The sequence below is a fragment of the Rhipicephalus microplus genome, chromosome 2 (genome assembly GCF_043290135.1).
Source record: "Rhipicephalus microplus isolate Deutch F79 chromosome 2, USDA_Rmic, whole genome shotgun sequence".
Lineage (NCBI taxonomy): Eukaryota > Metazoa > Arthropoda > Arachnida > Ixodida > Ixodidae > Rhipicephalus > Rhipicephalus microplus.
In genome coordinates this window covers 44,539,392-44,558,052 of record NC_134701.1, presented here as the reverse complement: position 1 = coordinate 44,558,052, position 18,661 = coordinate 44,539,392, and the positions used below count along the sequence as shown (strand labels likewise).

Here is an 18,661-nt window from a genome sequence, read left to right as displayed (position 1 = left end):
ACGTGGCACTCGGTGGAGGAAACCCGATAGGGTCGCCGGTGTAGTGGATTTGCATCAGCGGTGTTAATGCGATGCTTTACGACGGTCGTTTGGCCTAGGGGTCGGTCGCAGAGATCAAAGACGTCTTGATATGACGCAAGAAGCCCACGAAGCGCAGACACATGCTCGGCCGGGAGATCAGAGGCAATCATTCCAGTTATGCAGTCTAGTGTACTGCGCGGCTGAATACTTGCAAACGACGGTGTATCCTCTGTTAAGGCCGATATGTGGTAGTCGCCGGCTGGGGCAAGAGGGAGTTGCAAGGGATATTCCTCGTGGCAGCACTTCAGAGCAAAGTCCAAAGTTCACAATAGGGAGACATGCCACGTTGTCCTTCATTGTGATGATGGTGTGGGTGAACGCAACATTGAGCAAACAGAGTACTGCAGGATTAGGTGAAATGACATAATCGTCGTCAGCCACAAGTGGATCAGAAGAGACGTCGATATACGTCCCAGCTCGACAAGATAGGCGAACAAGGTCGGCGGAGCATAGCTTTGGCGGTGCAGGATCAGGAGGGTCAACGGCGTGTGGTAGGACGAGCTGAACACCAGCAGAACGGTCAATTAGGGCGGAATGCTCCGACAGAAAATCGAGTCCCAAAATGATGTCATGTGGGCAGGGGTCCAGTACGTAAAACAGCAGTGGTATGACGTCCAGCAACAGTGACACGGGCGGCACACATCCCGGTGACCGCTGGTCTTGCACCATCAGCTACTTGGACAAGAGTGATCAGAGCAGGAGTGAGCACTTTCTTGAGTCGAGCACAAAGGCTGGAGTTTATGACTGATATGTGAGCGCCGGTGTCAATGAATGCTGCCACAGAAGTACTGTCAACATTTACTTTAATCAAGTTGTTGTGTCCGGGTATCGTGTGTAGAGGAATTTCGGGTCGGGTCGTTGAAGCAGGCTCACCTCTAGGAGCTGCGCCCGTCAGTTTTCCGAAGACTAGTGGTAGGAGGGTGAGGGGGAGAGATGTCTGTTAGTTGAAGCGGGACAGGCGTCCAGAGGGCGACGGGCAGCGGCTTGGTTGGGCGGACCTGGATGGCGAAGCATCATCTTGTGCCGTGTAGATCGGCATCCGACAGCCAGCAGGTGGGCGCCGGGTGTTGGCATAATGCGACTATGGCTGCCAACCCCAGGAAGTGCGGCAAATGACGTGAAATATGGCCGACTCGTCCACAGTTGAAGCAGATCGGCCTGTCATCGAAAGTTCGCCACTCTGCCGGGTTCCGGTAACGTGGGCGGTTGTTTGGTCCGCGGGACATATTAGATGTACTGGGCAGTCGGTAGTCAGGTCGGTTAACGGGGCATAGCGTCTGAAGTCCGGCGTTGGCCAGTTCCTGGCGTACGACACTCTTGATCAAAGAAATCGTGGTGCGAGAGTCGTCAGGGGCCTGGACTTGGTCAGACAGGGGAGATGCTGCCTCGATTTCGTGGCGCACGATGCGCACGATATTGTCGGAAGCAGCAGGGGCTGGTGGCAGACGGGCGTCCTCGCAGGTAGATGTTGCAGCCGTGTTGGGAAGACTCAAAAAGTGTGGAGTGATACGGTGACTTTTCGCGTCTTCGAAGCGTCGGCATTCATTAATAACGTCGTCTACGGTCGATGAGTTTCGAAATACGAGGAGATTGAAGGAGTCAATTCCTTTGAGGATATGCGCGACCTTTTCAGATTCCAGCATCTTGTCATCAACCTTCCGGCAGAGGGCGAGCACATGTATGTATGTGACGTACGACTCGGTGCCGGACTGGAGTCGGGACGCTAGTTCTTTCTGCACAGCCCGACGACGCCCGATGGGCTTGCCGAAGAGTCGATGAGTTTCTGCTTACAGATGTCCCAACTCGCGATATCTTCCTCGTGGTTGGAAAACCAAACTTTAGCTGTACCATCAAGGTAGAAAATAATATTGGCCAACATGAGCGTCGGATCCCAGTTGTAAAGAGCGCTCACCCTTTCGTACAGCTGAAGCCATTCCTCCACGGCAGTACTGTCACTGCCCGAAAATGTGCCTGGGTCACGCGGTTGAGTCAGGACGACGGTGCGGTTAGTAGATGCGGTGCTGTTGGTTGCTGCGTAGTCGGACAAAGCACGGTTGGGGTAGTCTCCGAAGAATCCTCGTGCTCGTCTTGGTCAGGCATCGCACAGGCAGCCAAGAAACGTCCGCTGCGTAGATTCGTTGTGGTGTTGACTGTGGGAAGACCCGCACTCTCCACCAAATTGTTACGGGGAGAAGGTGTCTGAAAAATACCTTTACTTTTGGCAAACAGGCAGGCATACAGTATGGAGCCCGGTCTGCACGAGCTCGCCCTAAACATCGTCCTCTTTTCTACAATGTTCACTTGTGGCACCCCGTAGCAATATATTCATCATATACAAGTACTGCCATCCAGCGGATATACCAAAGACTAAAATGAGAGGTGGCTACTACATACAGGATACGCACAACCCCCGCTTTACGGAGCTTCGCTCCTAAAACAAAAGGAGAGAAATATATTGTAACTAAAAACGTAAGGATATGTTCATGAAACTCAGCAGTAGCGTTCATAAAACGGTTAAAAGTGTGCCAATTGATAAAACAATTTCAAAAAGTGGGCCAATTAAAATAAAAATCAATTGAAAAAATAAAAATAAGTTGGTAATGAAAGCCACGTCCTCTTTTGAAGGGGCCACAACTTCCAATTTTCGACCATAGTCTGTGTTGTGTGAGTTGATCCTTGTACGCTCACAGACAAGCTGGCAAAATCTGAACACATTTGGTCATACCGTTAAATTATAATTGAATATTTCATAAACGAGTGAGCCACTTGAGTTGCGGGCAACACTGGCACGCTAGCTAGATGTGACCTAACGAGTCACTTGCTAGGTGAGCTGCTGCATGGTTTACATTACGGAGGACTACCGTGTTCCATGGCCAACTGCGCTTCAAATCGAGCTTTCTCTGCATTCAACTTGCCAATGGAACTAAATGACTTGCAGCAGTTTAAACAATGCCATCGCGTCGTCCACGTGTTGCTGGTACTTGAAGCAAAAAATTTTTGTCAACCTGTGTGAGGAGAAAAAGTGCCCCATTAATGTGCGACGCGTATGAATAAAAACTTACTGAAACTCCTCGCAGGAGTTTACATATGCCATGGTTAAGTGTGCAGAACCAAACGCAATGGACACAGTTCAAGTAAAGATTCAGCCTAAGTGTATGTCGTGAGAAAACCTAGCAACCTACTGACATGCCGCTTGCTTCAGCTAATGTTTACATATGCCGCACGCAACCAGCAATGCAAAAAAGAATCTCAACATGCAACATTGTTACCGCAACTTATTTATTAGGCATGTTCAGTGCCAAAAGTCTTCGTGTGTACGTATGTATGCTAGCAAACAAAAATCTGCACGCTTCACCATGTCCGATGCACAATGTAACACATGGTTGCAAATGCAATGTTGACAGACCCCCATATCACAAGCTCGCTTGTGAACCTGGCACACTTCAAATAAAGCTACTTATCATTGCGTAAGGCCATGTGCAATGTCTGCCACAACTGCGAGGTCATTAGCATCTGGGTTTGTCCTGTCTTTGACGCTTGAGCTGGTGGTGATGAGGTCGAAGTCAAAATGTGCAGTGCACACCACATCCTCGCCGCTTCTGCTGCTCGATGAACCACTGCCTGGATCGTGAGGTGATGAAGGGGCCAACGACATGGCGATGGTACCAGTAACATATGCCGCAACACTAGCAACACATGTGGAATACACGGCAAGCAGCACTCGCAACACAGTGAACACTCACCACGTGCGAAAGGTGCTGTTTGAAAGCAGGCTACGGCGCTGCTTCTTATGACTAGTCATGCGCGCCGTGGCAAAATGGCGGTTGCCAGCGGTGGGCAAAGTTTACAGCCAATTACTTTAAAGGCTTATTTTGGACTAAAATAATTTTTTTACAGTCCAGTTTTCACACATGCACAAGCATATTTGACCTTCTATCAATTTTTTTTTTTTTTTGCTAAAAATCATGAATTGATGGGTGACCTGGGGGGGGGGTGGAAGAGGCAGACCTATTGTAAACATTTTTTTCTTTATTCAATAATCTTGATCAAACTGCATGGGATTATGCAGGTATTTTTTCCACTGATTCCAAATATTTAATTACTTTTTCTGTAACTCATCTTGTTCTTGAAATAACTCAGGTTTACACCCTACTGTTTTAGGCCGCCATAGAAAAAAAAATGCCATATTAAAAGTGATATTTAAGATATGCCAACATAAAGTAATGACTAGAGATTGAAAAAATTCAAGAATTTTTTGGCCTTTCGGGATTATTTTAAAACAAAATTAACTTTATATTTTCGAAAGCAGTTGGCATTATGTTGCAGTTTTAATGAGTAACTAATTAAAAAGGTTTGCACTCTAAATTCTACTCCCATACTTGCATTCTTTATGCATACTGGATGATCACCGCAGGTTCAGGCTTAGAGAGCCACAGGGCCGCATCTCGGTCACTTACTCACATGTAGTGCAGTGCTCCGCGCAAGCTCTGCTAACAAAGCGTTTAGCGAGGCACGGCAAAACAGACAGTGTTCGATTAACAGCAATACACAAGCGCTTTATTGCCTTTAGCGGCACCTCCAAACAACAGTATGCTCCCGGCATGTGGAGTGCAAAGGCTTCTCTGCACGCGGACGTTCACAATTAAAGGGAAGACCGCGAGCATGTTGCAGCTGGCAACGGCGAGCTTTGGCACGTCTGTCACGAAAAGGTCCCTAGTGACTATGCTGCGCACTCTCACGATAGCCACCGGGCCCGGGCAAGAATTAGGGTGAACCTCGTACGCGTAGGCCTTCGACAAGTGCTACTTGGCATGGTGCGACCCCTTCAAGCACTAGGCACCCGTGTTGGCTTAGTGTGCAGTACGGAAGCTAACACTCAAGTAAACATACCTGCCGGGAATGCCTCGGCATGCAGGCAGGCTACAGTCTGGCGATTCCCAAAGGGACGCGGACTAAGGAAAACCACGTGCTTACCAGGCACCGGCCAACAAAGGAGAAGCCCTTTTCGGCGCGCATGTGACTCTGCCTTGCCGATTCTCGCAACCCCCAAAAACACAGGCCGCACCCGCGTGTAGCGCCATCTATCGCCACGCGCCGTTACCAGAGCATGGAAAAGGAAAAAGAGCGGCCGCATGGTGGAATGTCCGCGAAATGGTTGCGGGCGTGCCTCAGATTCCCACAATCTGTTCTAGCTGCAGAGATATTGAAGCCTCAAAATTGAACAGTCGTAAATTTACATTTTTGAGGAAGATGAAAAAAAAACTGATAACAGACAGCTTCTTCAAAAAGCAACAACCATGGTGTGCATGTTTTGCAATGCTCACACATGTGCTCATCAATTAGCAGCAGAGCTTTAAATACAGGTGCTGGCAAATTATAAAGAAGCCTCAAAGTCTGTTCCCCATTTTTCGCAGGTTTTGCATGTAAACACCCAAGAATCTGGACAGTTAGAATGACATTTAAAAAATTACCACTTTCTGGTAAGTTAAAGTTTGCAGAGAGATAGAAAAATACTTGCGGAAACCAAATATGTCAATTTCAAAACTTTGACTTCTTTGTCAATTTTTGGTTCCAAAAACTTGAGTGTTCCTGGAAAGTCACAAAGAAGACAAGAAACACAAAGCAGGTTTGCCCCTTAGGTCCTGAGAGTACAGTGTCTATCAAATGCTGGAATGTTGCTGGTGCCGAACTTAAACCAAAAGGAAGTACCTGAAATTCATTAAGTTCGTCGGGCTTGACAAAAGCTGTCTTCTCACGATGCTCTCACACTCTTCAATTTGCCAGTAGCTGCTTTTCAAGTCCACTGACGAAGAGCAGCATGCATTTCGTAGCCTAGCCAATGAATCTTTAACACGCTTCAGCAGTCGCTCTATGTGATCTGGTCGAGCTACCAGTTGTGAACAGAGAAACGCAAGCTGCCATCCTTCTTTTGACGAGTACTACAGTCAACGCCCAGGGACTCTTAGACAGCCGAATAAAACCGTCTTTCAGCAGTGTTTTTATTTGTTTTTGAATTGCCGCACGCTCCTTCGAGGCGACACGGTGCAGATTTTGCAGGATTTTACCTCCTTAGTCTCTGCACTCGGCCAAGAACACTCGTGCTGCTTCGCCGTCACTGCGACTGACACATAAACGCGGCAAAATGTAAGAACATATAAAACTTAGGATGCTAAAAATCTTAGGCGGCCACATTTTCGGGCTTCCCGTTGAAATTTCAGGTCAAAAACAGCATTGAGCCCCGCTTTCTGCCACATCTTTCATGCTTACTAGAATGTCTTGTTGGGATACAGTTGGTTCACACTGAAGAAAGATAAAAGACACAACCGACGTAGACTATAAAAAAAAGAGAGGACAGGGGTATTGTTGACGGTCTATCCTGTCTCCTCCTTTTTCTTCTGTGTGGGTTGCATGCTTTACGTTTCTTTAGCCCATCTATTATCGCCATGGTGGAACCGTCATTTTTTTCAACTAATATCACTGCAGAGCCAGTAAGGCAGCTTTGCCACAAAACAAATGTGTGATGGGGTGAAGCTTATTGATTATATGAAGGGGCTACTGCTGATCAGATATTTACTGTATATATGTCTCTGGAAAGTGTGAACCGACCAAACTTACAGCAAAATTCCAACACAAACCAAATCAAACAGCAAACACTATTTGAAAAATATTTGAAATTTAGAATATTCACACACCCGTACAAAGTATGGGTTGATCACAGTACCCTGCTTATAGAAAACAAGAACTGCTAGCTGATTTGTGCCTACAGCCATTTTTACCACAAACGTGTCTGTGTCAAAAAAACATGCTTCAAGATGTACACCAACCTCTGGCCAGGTCTTGCTCTTCCTGCTGCTTTGTGGAAGTACGAGACACCGACTGCTCCGATGGCTGAGAATCCGACTGTAGAGCACAAAGAAAAGGACAAGTCAACTGGCTTTGACCAAAAAACCTACCAGAGATGTTAATAGGTCCTCTTTGCTTATGCAGGCAATTAGGCTACAATATAATCATCCTTTTCTCAAGATGCACTTTTTTGCTTTAAATTATTTGCCAAGGAGATAAGACTTCGCAACAACAAATAGGATCCAGTCAATTAATTGCACAAGATGTGCTCGACCTTGTGCAGTTGATCGCTACGCCGCTAGGTTCCCTCACAAACCCAACCAGCATGCGTTTTCTTCTAAATTTGACAGCTAGAAAGCCAATCAGATTAGAACAGAATAGGAATCAGATCAGAAAGACAGAAAAGGTCCTGCTGTAGGTATTCTACACAACATTTACATATTCACTAGGCACCGCAATGACTTTATTGTTCGCACTGCCAGTGCACATCAGGAAATGCAAGTATGCTGCCATTTAGTACACAGTTCCAGTGCCATCCCAGCAGGTGCATAGTGTTAAGGTTTTGCCATATTTAATTAGAGATATGCATGATGCAGACATCATCTGCCAGCTTTGTTTTAGCCTTTTCTGGAGTGATATTGGTTTCTTTTTGGCCAAGGTTCAATCTTCAACTCTCCTACAACACGCAATTTGTTTTCAAGTTTTGTAAATAGCTACAATAAAGCAACCATGACGTATAGTCGACAACGGATTTCCCGGACGCCCGAAATTCCAGACATGCCCATTTCCTTGGACTCATCTGTGGCATCGTCAAGTTTCCCATAGAGTCAATGTATTAAAAAGTCCGAAATTCAGGACGGTTATAGCCTTCGGCATCAGATTTGCCGGAGTTTTTACTAGTAACTGCAGACCCAAAGTCACCACTGACACTGCCATTTTGGTTGTTTTCATATCCTTGACCCCGTCAGTCGCATCGCAGGTATGGCCAGCAGCACCGCCGCCGTCCGCCGCACCGCGCCACGGCTGCCGTAACCTCAAAACCGCACGTGTCAATGTGGCCAGCCGTAGCTTAGCGGCTTAGCCAAGCCAAACCTCACTATGTTCATTCACATGTTTTGTCAGCTCTGCGGTAGTGTCTGTGGTTGATCGTTTGCTGCTGCGCGCTATCTTCAGTGGTTACCTTTGCGAACCTTCAGCATTCACCGAGTTCCTAGCTGTATTGTGCTGCGCTTTTTTTTGAGCGGATCCACCGTTTACAGCGATAGCACTAAATGCTCCTTCATCTTCGTCTGTGCCTTCGAAATGCACAAAGCCCCCTCGTAGGCTTACCATGGATGAGAAAGCCGCCATCATTGAAGAGGTCTAATGCGGTCGGTCACAGGCAAAGGTGGGGAGGGAGTTCATAATTTCGAAGCAAACTGTTTTGGACCTCATCAGAAAACAAGGCAAAGATCTTGAAAGTGGCTGCGAAATCAACAGGGGCTGGGAAGAATAATGCGAGCCAGGCTGGAAAGAATAATGCGAGCCAGGTTGTTTACCCAAAGATCGACGAAGTGCTCATGTGGCAATGTCCCATGATCTCCAAGAAAATCCCGGTGTCAGGCGACATTCTGAAGCAGAAGGCGGAGGTTTTCACGCTTCAGATGGGCGTGAAGGACTCCAACTTCAGCAATGAACGGCTTCGCAATTTCAAGAGCTGCAATGACTTGAAGTTCAAGAAGATGTGCGGGAAAAACGGTGCCGTCGACAATTCCGTTGTCGCCGAATATCGAGATAAAAAGTTGCAGTCTTTGCTTCAGCAGTTCCCACTGCATGATATTTTCAACTACGACGAAAATGGACTGTTCTACACGCTGCTGCTAGAAAAAACGCTTGCATTTGCTCGTGACCCCTGTCACGGCGGCAAGCACATCAAGGAGCGGCTCACTGTCCTCGTTGGCAGCAACATGTCGGGCAGCGAGAAGCTTCGGTTACTAGTAACAGGCAAGTCGAAGCATCCAAGATGTTTCAAGGGGGCAGTGACCCTGCCTGCTCTCAATGAAGCTAACAAGAAGGTGTGGGTAACGCAGCAGCTATGCTAAGCCATACCTGCCAAGTTCAAGGATTCTGAATCTGGGAGATTTCTGCAATGGGGGGGGGGGGGGGGGCATTAAAAAAACAAGATCAAAAAACAAACAAACAAAAAACATTGCAAAATACAAAAGAGGGTGGGGGTGGGGGGTCTGCCTTAATCACAAGCACAAGCGCAAGCACCAGCGTTACAATCTTATAGTGGCTAGGAGTGGCCGAACACACGAGGGTAGAGTTTTTCACTAAGGTGAGAGTCTCAAAGGATCGACACAACTAGCAGAATCTATTTAAATAGAGTCAAAACAACTCGGGTGAGTCTTCCTGGGACACACGTGAAAAGACGGGACGGCGCTGCTGGCTGCCGCAAAAGCGCGGGTCAAAGCTTTGCTCACTGCTAGATTCTTTTGACAGGAACGCCAAAACGGGTCTGGCCCTTTTTTATTGCGATAGCAATTATATGAACAGACCTGGCTGTTTTTTTTTTTTTTTTTTTGCTGTCGCCACCGCCACTGTATATGTATACCTATCTATATATATCAACACTCAAAGAAAAAAAGCCGCCCACGCTCGGCGCCGAGCTCGTCGCAATGCGCCGAGGCGTGCTTATGTTTCACGTGTACTTTGCCCCATAGATGGATGATTGTGCGCGCGCGCTTATTCTTTGATGGGAGAATCACGTGCTTTTGGCTTTCACTGAAACGAAAGCGTTAGTTGCCGGGCCCACAAAGGTCACTTTGGTCTCGGCACAGGCCTTTTTTGAGAAAACAGCGCGCTTTTCATACACAGCGAGGTATAACAACTGGGACACTTGTTAAGTTTGTACTCATCTGTACGTGTAATTACGTATCGTGCACATCAAAAATCATAATCGTGTTTTAGAGAAGCAAAGCATTTCAGACTATCGTTTTTGAATCGTTTTTGTTTAAACAGCGCGCTACGTGTCGAGCAGTAAACGCTGTTAGTTCGCTCTCGTCCAGCTAGTATCGTTTTCGTGCGTCATTTGGTGTGAGCAGGGCGCTGCACGTTTCGATCTGCTTGCCGTTCTCAGCGTTACATTCCAAGTTGCTGCTGTCGCATTTAGTGCTTCGCCCTTGCGGCAAAGCAAACTTTTTTATTTTTTACATATTTACTAATTTTAACTTACCGCTGCGTGCCCTCGGAGCTCATAAATCACTATCGCATCGCCCCGACCGCCGTTTTCTGCGTGGTGGTTGTGGCAAGTAGTAGATCATTTTACAATACCCATGCCCTTGGCTGCGCACGCGCCTTCAAAACCAAGTCGTTTTATGTCATCTACGATAGCATCTGCCGCTGGTTTGTCCACAGAGTTTGCAGAAAGAAGCGTTGCTTTGACTAATTGAGTGCACACTTTCGGGGTTCTCTCAGTTACGTCATCACCATACATGACCGTGTCAAGAGCGACCGCGGTTTCGTCCTCGGCGGTTGTGGCAACGACAATCACATGCACTCTAGTGTGCCGGTCGCACGCATACTTCCAAAGCTTCGAGTACGCTGCTCTCGGCCTTCGTTTGACGGTTTCCATACTAAAGTTCCTATCACTTGCCGTGATTAGGAAATGTGTTCGAAACATTCGAATTGAGGCCCAATGAACAGTGTAAAACTTGGCTGGGAAATTTAAGAATTCGTATCTGCCGTGGTTTCGCATCACTGAGAGTATACTGTACGTTTACATAAATGCCTCTTGAACTCATAATCAAATGGGGTAGGCTCAAAAAGCCTGGAGCTGATTGAGCTGCTTTTTTGTCAATGTGGCCAGATCAGACACAGAAATTTCGATTTCTGGGAGATTTTTATGACAACCGTACAACCGGAATAAACTGCCAAAATCCGGGAGTCTCCCGGCCAATCCGGGAGACTTGGCAGGTATGCTAAGCGTATGTGCGCAAGCTGGACATATAGTTTGACCAGCAAAATCGAAGAGTTCTGCTGTTTGTGGATAGCTACGCGGCGCACGGCCACATCAAGGACCTAAAGGCTATACAGACTGAATTTCTGCCGCCGAACACCACAAAATCCTGCAGCTGATGGATTATGGTGTTATTCAGAACTTGAAGCATCTTTACAAATCACACGTGCTCAGCCGCGTGGTGCTCTGCTCCGACAATTGGAAAAGCTACGCTGTTGACCTCGGCATGCTAGCAGAATCGTGGAAGGCGGTTATGCGAGAGACTCTACGGAACTGTTTTCCCCACACGGCTTCACACTCAACGCCGAGAGTCTCGCCCCAAGTCTACAGGGCGAGTGACGAACTACCATCCGCGGATGTTGCCTTCGACGATCTGCGCGCCGCCCCGTGTAGATTCCAGCCCGGATAACCTTTCAGGGCTTTGCTGACGCTGACAAAAACCTCGAGCTATGTGCGGACTTGACCAATGACGAGATCATTCGTCAAGTTATGGAGAATTCCGACAACTCCGACACCGAGAACGAAGAACCACCTCCTACACAGCCAACGAGCTCGGAGTTGACGCGAGCACTGATGACACCGTCATCGGTGTACAGCGGCAACATGACATTGACTGAAATTGAGGCATACATGATCGCAGGCAAGCGGAACGCTGGGCAAAAGAAAATAGGCGACTTCTTTGTGCCTAAGTACTGACCTATGAGATAGCGCTGGCCAGGTCGGATATTTTTCTTTATGATCAACGGCTTTTTGGTTCTTTTTAGAGCCACCTAAACGATGCATTGGCTGAATTGCAATGGGAATTTTGTACTCCGGCTATTTCCCTCTCCGTCACAGAAAAATACCTACATAAAAAGGGTGCATTTTCATGTGAATTCGTTTTTCCGGACTGCAACATTTTCCGGACGTTTTCGCGGTCCCTTGAGGGTCCGGGAAATTGGACGTGAACTCCCCTTAAGGGAAGTTGAGAGCCTAAAAATGCAAGTCTTTTCCAAAATTACACATTTTTCGTTATTATTTGTTTTCACAAGCTTAGTTTTCTTTTCACGACAAAAAAGCGATGGAGGTAATTAAACTCAAAGTGCTTAAAATCGATTTTACAAGGTGGCTACTCGTTGTCTACAGTCACCTGGAAATGGTCATATGGATGCTTGCCATAGTATACTGCTTGAGGAGTTCACTAAAGCCACCAAAACAAAATAACCTCGATTACCACGCTCTCATTAAACACTTAAAATTCTTTTTTTTTTTTTTTCAAGATCCATTTTTGGGCCACTTCTGCAGTTTCTACATCATGTTCTTGGCACTTCTCATAGCCCACTCGGGATGATATTTTCGCCACATATTTCTTAACATGTGAGGTGCAACTATTTCCTTTAAACTTGATATTGTCGGTAGAATTATTACGAACCTAAATAAGCAATTAGTATGGGCTGAGGATTCTACGAATTCTCACAGTTTTTCTTGTTCATATTAATGTCCTATACACACTTTTTCGATAATTACTTGTATTCTACAGTTAATGTGGAGCAATATGAGCAGCCACTGATAGCTCAGAACTATAAATGTTTAGAGGCACAAAAAGTTTGTCCAAAACAAACTATACTTTACACATTATCATGGCACAAAACAAAATTGTGCAACTTACTATAAAACTATTTACACATCGAAAATTAGTGCAGGAGCATATATATACAGCAGAAATGTCCATGCTTTAGGCTACAAATTAACAAAAATTGTTTCGAATCACATCTCCCCTGAAGTAGCTTTGCAAAAAATAAAGCTAAAAATACTAGTGCAAGAGCAACACTGCATACTGCCACCTCAGTTTCAAATGAGAGGGTTCTTTTCACTAGCAAAAGAATTGCCATCATGTGTACAGACTGCTTTTTCAGGATAAAAAAAATCGATTTTTTCCTATATCGATAAAGTACAATTGCAGAATCAAAAGCCCCCTCAATATAATGTCGCTTATTGAAAAGAAGTTTCATTCATTTATCTCAAAAAAAGTAACACAACTACTGTAACCACATGCTTTTTATACCCCACCGCGGTGGTCTAGTGGCTAAGGTACTCGGCTACTGACCCACAGGTCGCGGGTCCGAATCTCGGCTGCGGCGGCTGCATTTCCGACGGAGGCGGAAATGTTGTAGGCCCGTGTGCTCAGATTTGGGCGCACGTTAAAGAATCCCAGGTGGTCAAAATTTTCGGAGCCCTCCACTATGGCGTCTCTCATAATCATATGGTGGTTTTGGGACGTTAAACCCCACATATCATGATTATCATCATGTTACCAAATGCTTTGAAATCCATTAAATCTGACAAACAGATTTGATATTCTAAGAGCCTTCATTTTGATTTTTACCAGCCCACTGGGGAATGAGGACTAGAAGAAAAGTAAGGGCACAACGTGGGCGCTGACTCGCAACTGATTTTTATTAAAGAGAGAATGTGCAAATATAAAGAAAAAGAAAAAATGAGCAGAAAACAGATAATCATTAATATCAACATAGGCAAGTGGCGCTTAGGTATTGAAATTCCCCATCACTTAGCGCGATAAAAGGTACAATTATACAATAATCCCCTTTCTTTTGAATGTGGAACACTTCGGTGATCTCTCTTGTGAACTATTGTTTATGACGTGACAGTATTTTAGTGTCGGCGAAGAATCGAATGCAACCGCACTGTTTACTATGAGCGGCGAGTGAAAACGATTTGGTGTCTGATAGTGATCGCCCATGCTCTGTAAGACAGATATTGCTGCATCTCCTGCTCTGTCCAATGTGTGAAAAAGATGTGCCTACAGCAAGCAGCCTCGCCAACGCTTGGCTCTCTCGGCTCGTGCTTCGATCTGCCGCTGTGCCGGTCTCTGGGCGGTTCTTGATGCTGTCTCGGCGCTGTCCTTAACCCCTAATAAACCTCTTCACATTCGGTGGAGGGTGCTGTTTATCCCCATCGCTAGACCCTGGAGCTGCGAAGCCACACGCTATCGCCTGTCATGACTGACAACGCCAACTCATCAGCGCATTCGCCCCAGCTCAACTGCCCTGGCCACCCGAGGCAACGGGACCCGAAGGTCTTCAGCGGTGCAGATGAGACCGACGTGAAAAACTGGCTCGGGCACTACGAACTGGTGAGCTCCAATAATAAGTGGGGTGAAGCCGACAAGCTGGGCCACATCATATTTTATCTCACTGGCGTCGCCGAATTGTGGTTTAACAACCACAAACACAACATCTATACATAGAGTGTCTTCAAGATGTCATGTGCTGAAGTGTTCGGTCGGCCGGCTGTCGGCAAGCAGCGGGCAGAACAGCGCTTGCGCGTCCGCTCTCAGCAGACTGGCGAAAACTTTACCAGCTACATTGAGGACGTCATTGATCTTTGTTGACGTGCGAAACACCATGCCCGAATCTGACAAGGTCAAACACATTCTGAAGGGCATCGACGATGGCGCGTTTCAAATGCTCTTGGCTAGAAATTTGAGCGCAGTTTCCGAAGTCATGAGCTTGTGTGAGAGCTACGAAGAGCTGAAGAAGCAACGCACTCCGACTCGGCAGCCTCAGCGTGGTGGTGAGTCACTATCTAGTTTCAACACCATGCCCGATAATTCACCTCTCTTCAGCAATTCCAGGCTTTTGTCCTTGAGGAAGTCGCCCGCCAACTTTCCCTAGTGCCCTTTACTCACGAGAGCACCACCCGTCTACCTGCCCCGCTTCGCACTGCTATTTCGGAAGAGGTTGCCCAAGCTGTCCTCCTTGCGCACCACGAGTCGCCTCTATCTAGCCGTGTTCACTGCCCACGTGTCGTGCAGCCAGTAGGCGCTTCTGTCGCCTATCCGCCAGCCGTGCGGCCTGTGGCCGCGCCCCTAACGTATGCAATGCAGCCTGTGGCTCCTCCTGTCGCCAGTTCGCGAGAGATGCAGCTTGTAGCCGCGCCGCTCACATATGCAGATGCTGTGCATAGGCTTCCGCAACCGCTCTACACCACGCGCTAACAGCCCGCACATCCGGCTGCTTATACTGCACCTTAGGTGACACCACCAGTCGCCAATTCTTGGGGTACGTACGATAACCGACCGATTTGCTATGCCTGCTACACTCCCGGACACGTTGCCTGCTACTGCTGCCGTCGACATCACGTTCGCCAACTATGCCCGGTCGTCGCAGCCCGGCAGCCAACCCTTCACCCAATACGGGCCGGTCTAGTCACCTCGCTATGCACCTACTGACCACCTCGATTTCCAGCCGCAGCACCCACCCTCTTCTCACTGGCGATCGCCCTCCCCCATGCGTCGCCGACCCAGACCCTCCGACCAGGAAAACTAAGCACCGCAGTTCAAGAGCAAGAACTGCGCCATTTTCGAACTGTCTAAGCCCTCGCTCCTCTCCTGCTAACTTGGTCATAGTAACTGTTGGAGGTTATTGTACTTTCGTCCTTGTGGACACCGACGCTGATGTTTCTGTTATTGCCGAGAACCTCTACCGTTTATTACGCCAAGTCAGGACGCCACTTTCGGGACTGTCGCTCCACACCGCAAGCCCACAGCAAGTAACACCTCTCGCAGCCTGCGCTTCAAGAGTGTCCATCGAAGGCATTCTTTACATCGTGGAGTTTATTGTCCTCCCTGTGTGTTCACATAACGTCATTCTCGAGTTGGACTTCCTATCCCACCATAATGCCCTCATCGACTGCGCACGCGATGTTGAGTTTTCACCCTTGTGTGATGTCCCATTACTTGACGCTCTTCATCAGCCGCTGAAGTTGCTCGTTCATAAAGATACCGATATTCCACCTGAAAATTTCACACTTGTTCCCGTTTCATGCCACGCCTACACTGACACTACATTCCTTTTTATGCCTTCCGATATATTCGCGAATCATCGAGCTCTGCCGCTGCCTTTCGCAACGATTGACCTTGCCACCGAAAGAAGCAACAAGTTCGTACTCAATCCGCTTTCCATATCTGTCACTTTGCTTGCGCGGGAATGTCTCGGCCGTGTGCAGGATCTTGACCCTTCGTTTTTGGTTGATGTCCAGGATGACTACTGCGAAGACCCAAAAGCACTGTCGGCACTCGAGGAGTCGTCTAAGGATACATTTTCCAGAGTCATCGCTGACAGCCTCACTCCTACCGAACATGCCGACCTGCTTGATCACCTGCACGAGTTCTGTAATTCTTTCGATGTGTCCCAACCTCAACTGGGCCGCATGTTGCAAGTAAAAAATTCTGTCGACACTGGCCTACACCAGCCACTGCGGCAAGGACCATACCATGTCTCCACCGAAGAGCGTCGCATCATCAACGATCAAGTCGAAGATATGCTTCGTAGAGACGTCATTCAGCCATCTCACAGTCCCTGGGCGTCTCCTGTCGTCTTGGTGCGTAAGAAAGACTGATCTACCCGAGTTTGCGTGGACTATTGTCATTTGAATAAGATAACCTGCAAGGACGTCCATCCTTTGCCGCACATTGGCGACGCCATTGACATCCTTCATGGAGCGGAATTCTTCTCGTCGCTAGATTTGCAGTCTGGCTACTGGCAAGGGCCAATGGCTGAAGCCAATCGCCAAACAACTGCATTTATTACACCTGACGGACTATATGAATTTAACGTCATGCCCTTTGGGCTTTGTAACGTGCCTGCCACGTTTGAACGACTTAAGGATAATACGCTATGCGGCCTCAAGTGGAATATGTGCCTCTGTTACCTTGACAATGTTGTGGCTTTTTCCCATGACTTTCCTACACACCTCCTTTGCCTCAGGCACGTTTTGACTTGTCTCTGCAACGCTGGCCTGCACCTTAACCTGAAAAAATGCCGCTTTACTGCGCGCGAGCTCATCATCCTAAGCCACATCGTGTCCACGCACGGTGTATTACCTGACCCAGCAAAACTTCGAGCAGTCGCAGAATTTCCCAAACCGACGACCATGAAGGAGCTTTGCAGTTTTGTAGGCCTACGCTCCTATTTCGGCCGCATTGTTCACAATTTCGCATCCATCATGTCACCATTAACTCGGCTTCTTCGCAGCGACGTGAACCTCTCCTCCTGGTCCCCTGCATGTGACGTTGCCTTCACTACTCTGCGCTGTATGCTCCCCTCCCCACATATTCTTCGCCACTTCGACCCGACGGCTCCTACCAAAGTGCACACTGACGCCAGCGGCGTCACGCTTCGTGCTGTTCTCGCTCAACGAAAGCCCGGCTATTCACTATATGTTGTAGCCTACGCTAGGCACACTCTGACGAAAGCCGAAACTAATTACAGCATCACAGAAAAAGAGTGTTTGGCTCTAGTGTGGGCGCTTGGAAAGTTCCGGCCGTACCTATACAGCCACCCATTCGATCTCGTAACGACTCACCACGCGCTTTGCTGGCTCTCTACGTTGAAAGACCCGTCTGGCCTCCTTGCGCGAGACGGGCACTCCGCATCCAAGAGTACGGCATTCGCGTCGTATACCGCTGCGGTCCCAAACACTCCGACGCTAATTCCCTGTCCCGCTCACCTTCACCACCAGATCCCGCATGCAGAAACACTTGCCTCCAGACCTTGTCATCACTAAATCTCGACTCGATTGCCACGAAACAACGTCGTGACTCGTGGATCACATCTCTGCTCAAATATATATCCGGCACGCCCAACCTTCCGGTATCTCGATCCCTCCGACGTCAAGTTTTCTATTTCGCCATCCGCGATCAACTTCTTCATCCACGCAACTACGCTCCCGATGGCCGACGGTGGCTGCTGGTCATTCCACGCACTTTACAATCGCGAGTATGCGCCTCTCTTTACGACAATCCGCAATGTGGCCACGCCGGGGTGTTCAAAACATATGAACGCCTTTGTCATTGCTATTACTGGCGTGGCATGTACAATTTTGTACGTAAATTCGTGCAGCGCTGTCTTAACTTCCAGCGACGCAAATCAACACCGCTACGCGAGACTGGCGCATTGCAGCCACTTCCGTGCCCTGCCAAGCCATTTGATCGTGTCGGCGTTGACCTCTATGGCCCCCTTCCATTGACACCAGATGGCAATCAATGGATTATAGTGGCGGTCGACCACCTGACACGCTACGGCGAAACAGCCGCTTTGATGAGCGCTACCGCTCAAGATGTCACCTCTTTCATTTTAGGTTGCTTTATCCTTCGACATGGTGCACCTCTCGAGCTCGTTAGTGACAGAGGCCGTGCTTTCCTCTCATAGGTCGTCGAAACTCTGCTTTCGGAATGCCACGTCATTCATTGGAAAATTACAGCATACCACCCGCAGAATAACGGGCTAACGAAACAGTTTAACCGCACGCTGGGTGATATGCTCTCAATCTACGTGGCATCTGATCATAGCAACTGGGACCGTGTTCTCCCATATGTCACATTGGCATATAACACTGCAATACAAACAACCACAGGGTTTTCATCTTCCTTTCTTCTTTACGGATGCGAGCCTTCCCATACAATCGATACCCTACTTCCCTATCATCCTGATGCTTTCAAGTGTCCGCCTATGCCCGATGCTGTTCAACAAGCCGAAGAGTGCCGCCAGCTCGCTCGTACGTTCACCTCGAACAAGCAGCAACGCCAAAAGAAAACCGTAGCACCGCCCTTCCGGATACCAGCTATGCCCCAGGGTCTCTTGTGTGGCTTGCAATTCCATACCAAACACCGGGACTCCTCGAAACTTGTCCCCCGGTACGAGGGGCCTTACACTGTTTTGGAGATAACCTCTCCGGTTA

General features: G+C 48.0%; 1 protein-coding gene across 1 annotated transcript in view; it reads right to left on the bottom strand.

Moving 5' to 3' along the window:
- The window catches only part of Stam (signal transducing adaptor molecule), a 232,534-nt gene that overhangs the window by 182,267 nt on the left and 31,606 nt on the right, over positions 1–18,661 (bottom strand). Inside the window, exon 6 of the mRNA XM_075886399.1 lies at positions 6,906–6,981. Coding sequence (XP_075742514.1) covers positions 6,906–6,981 — 76 coding nt within the window. The remainder of the gene's footprint in view (positions 1–6,905; positions 6,982–18,661) is intronic.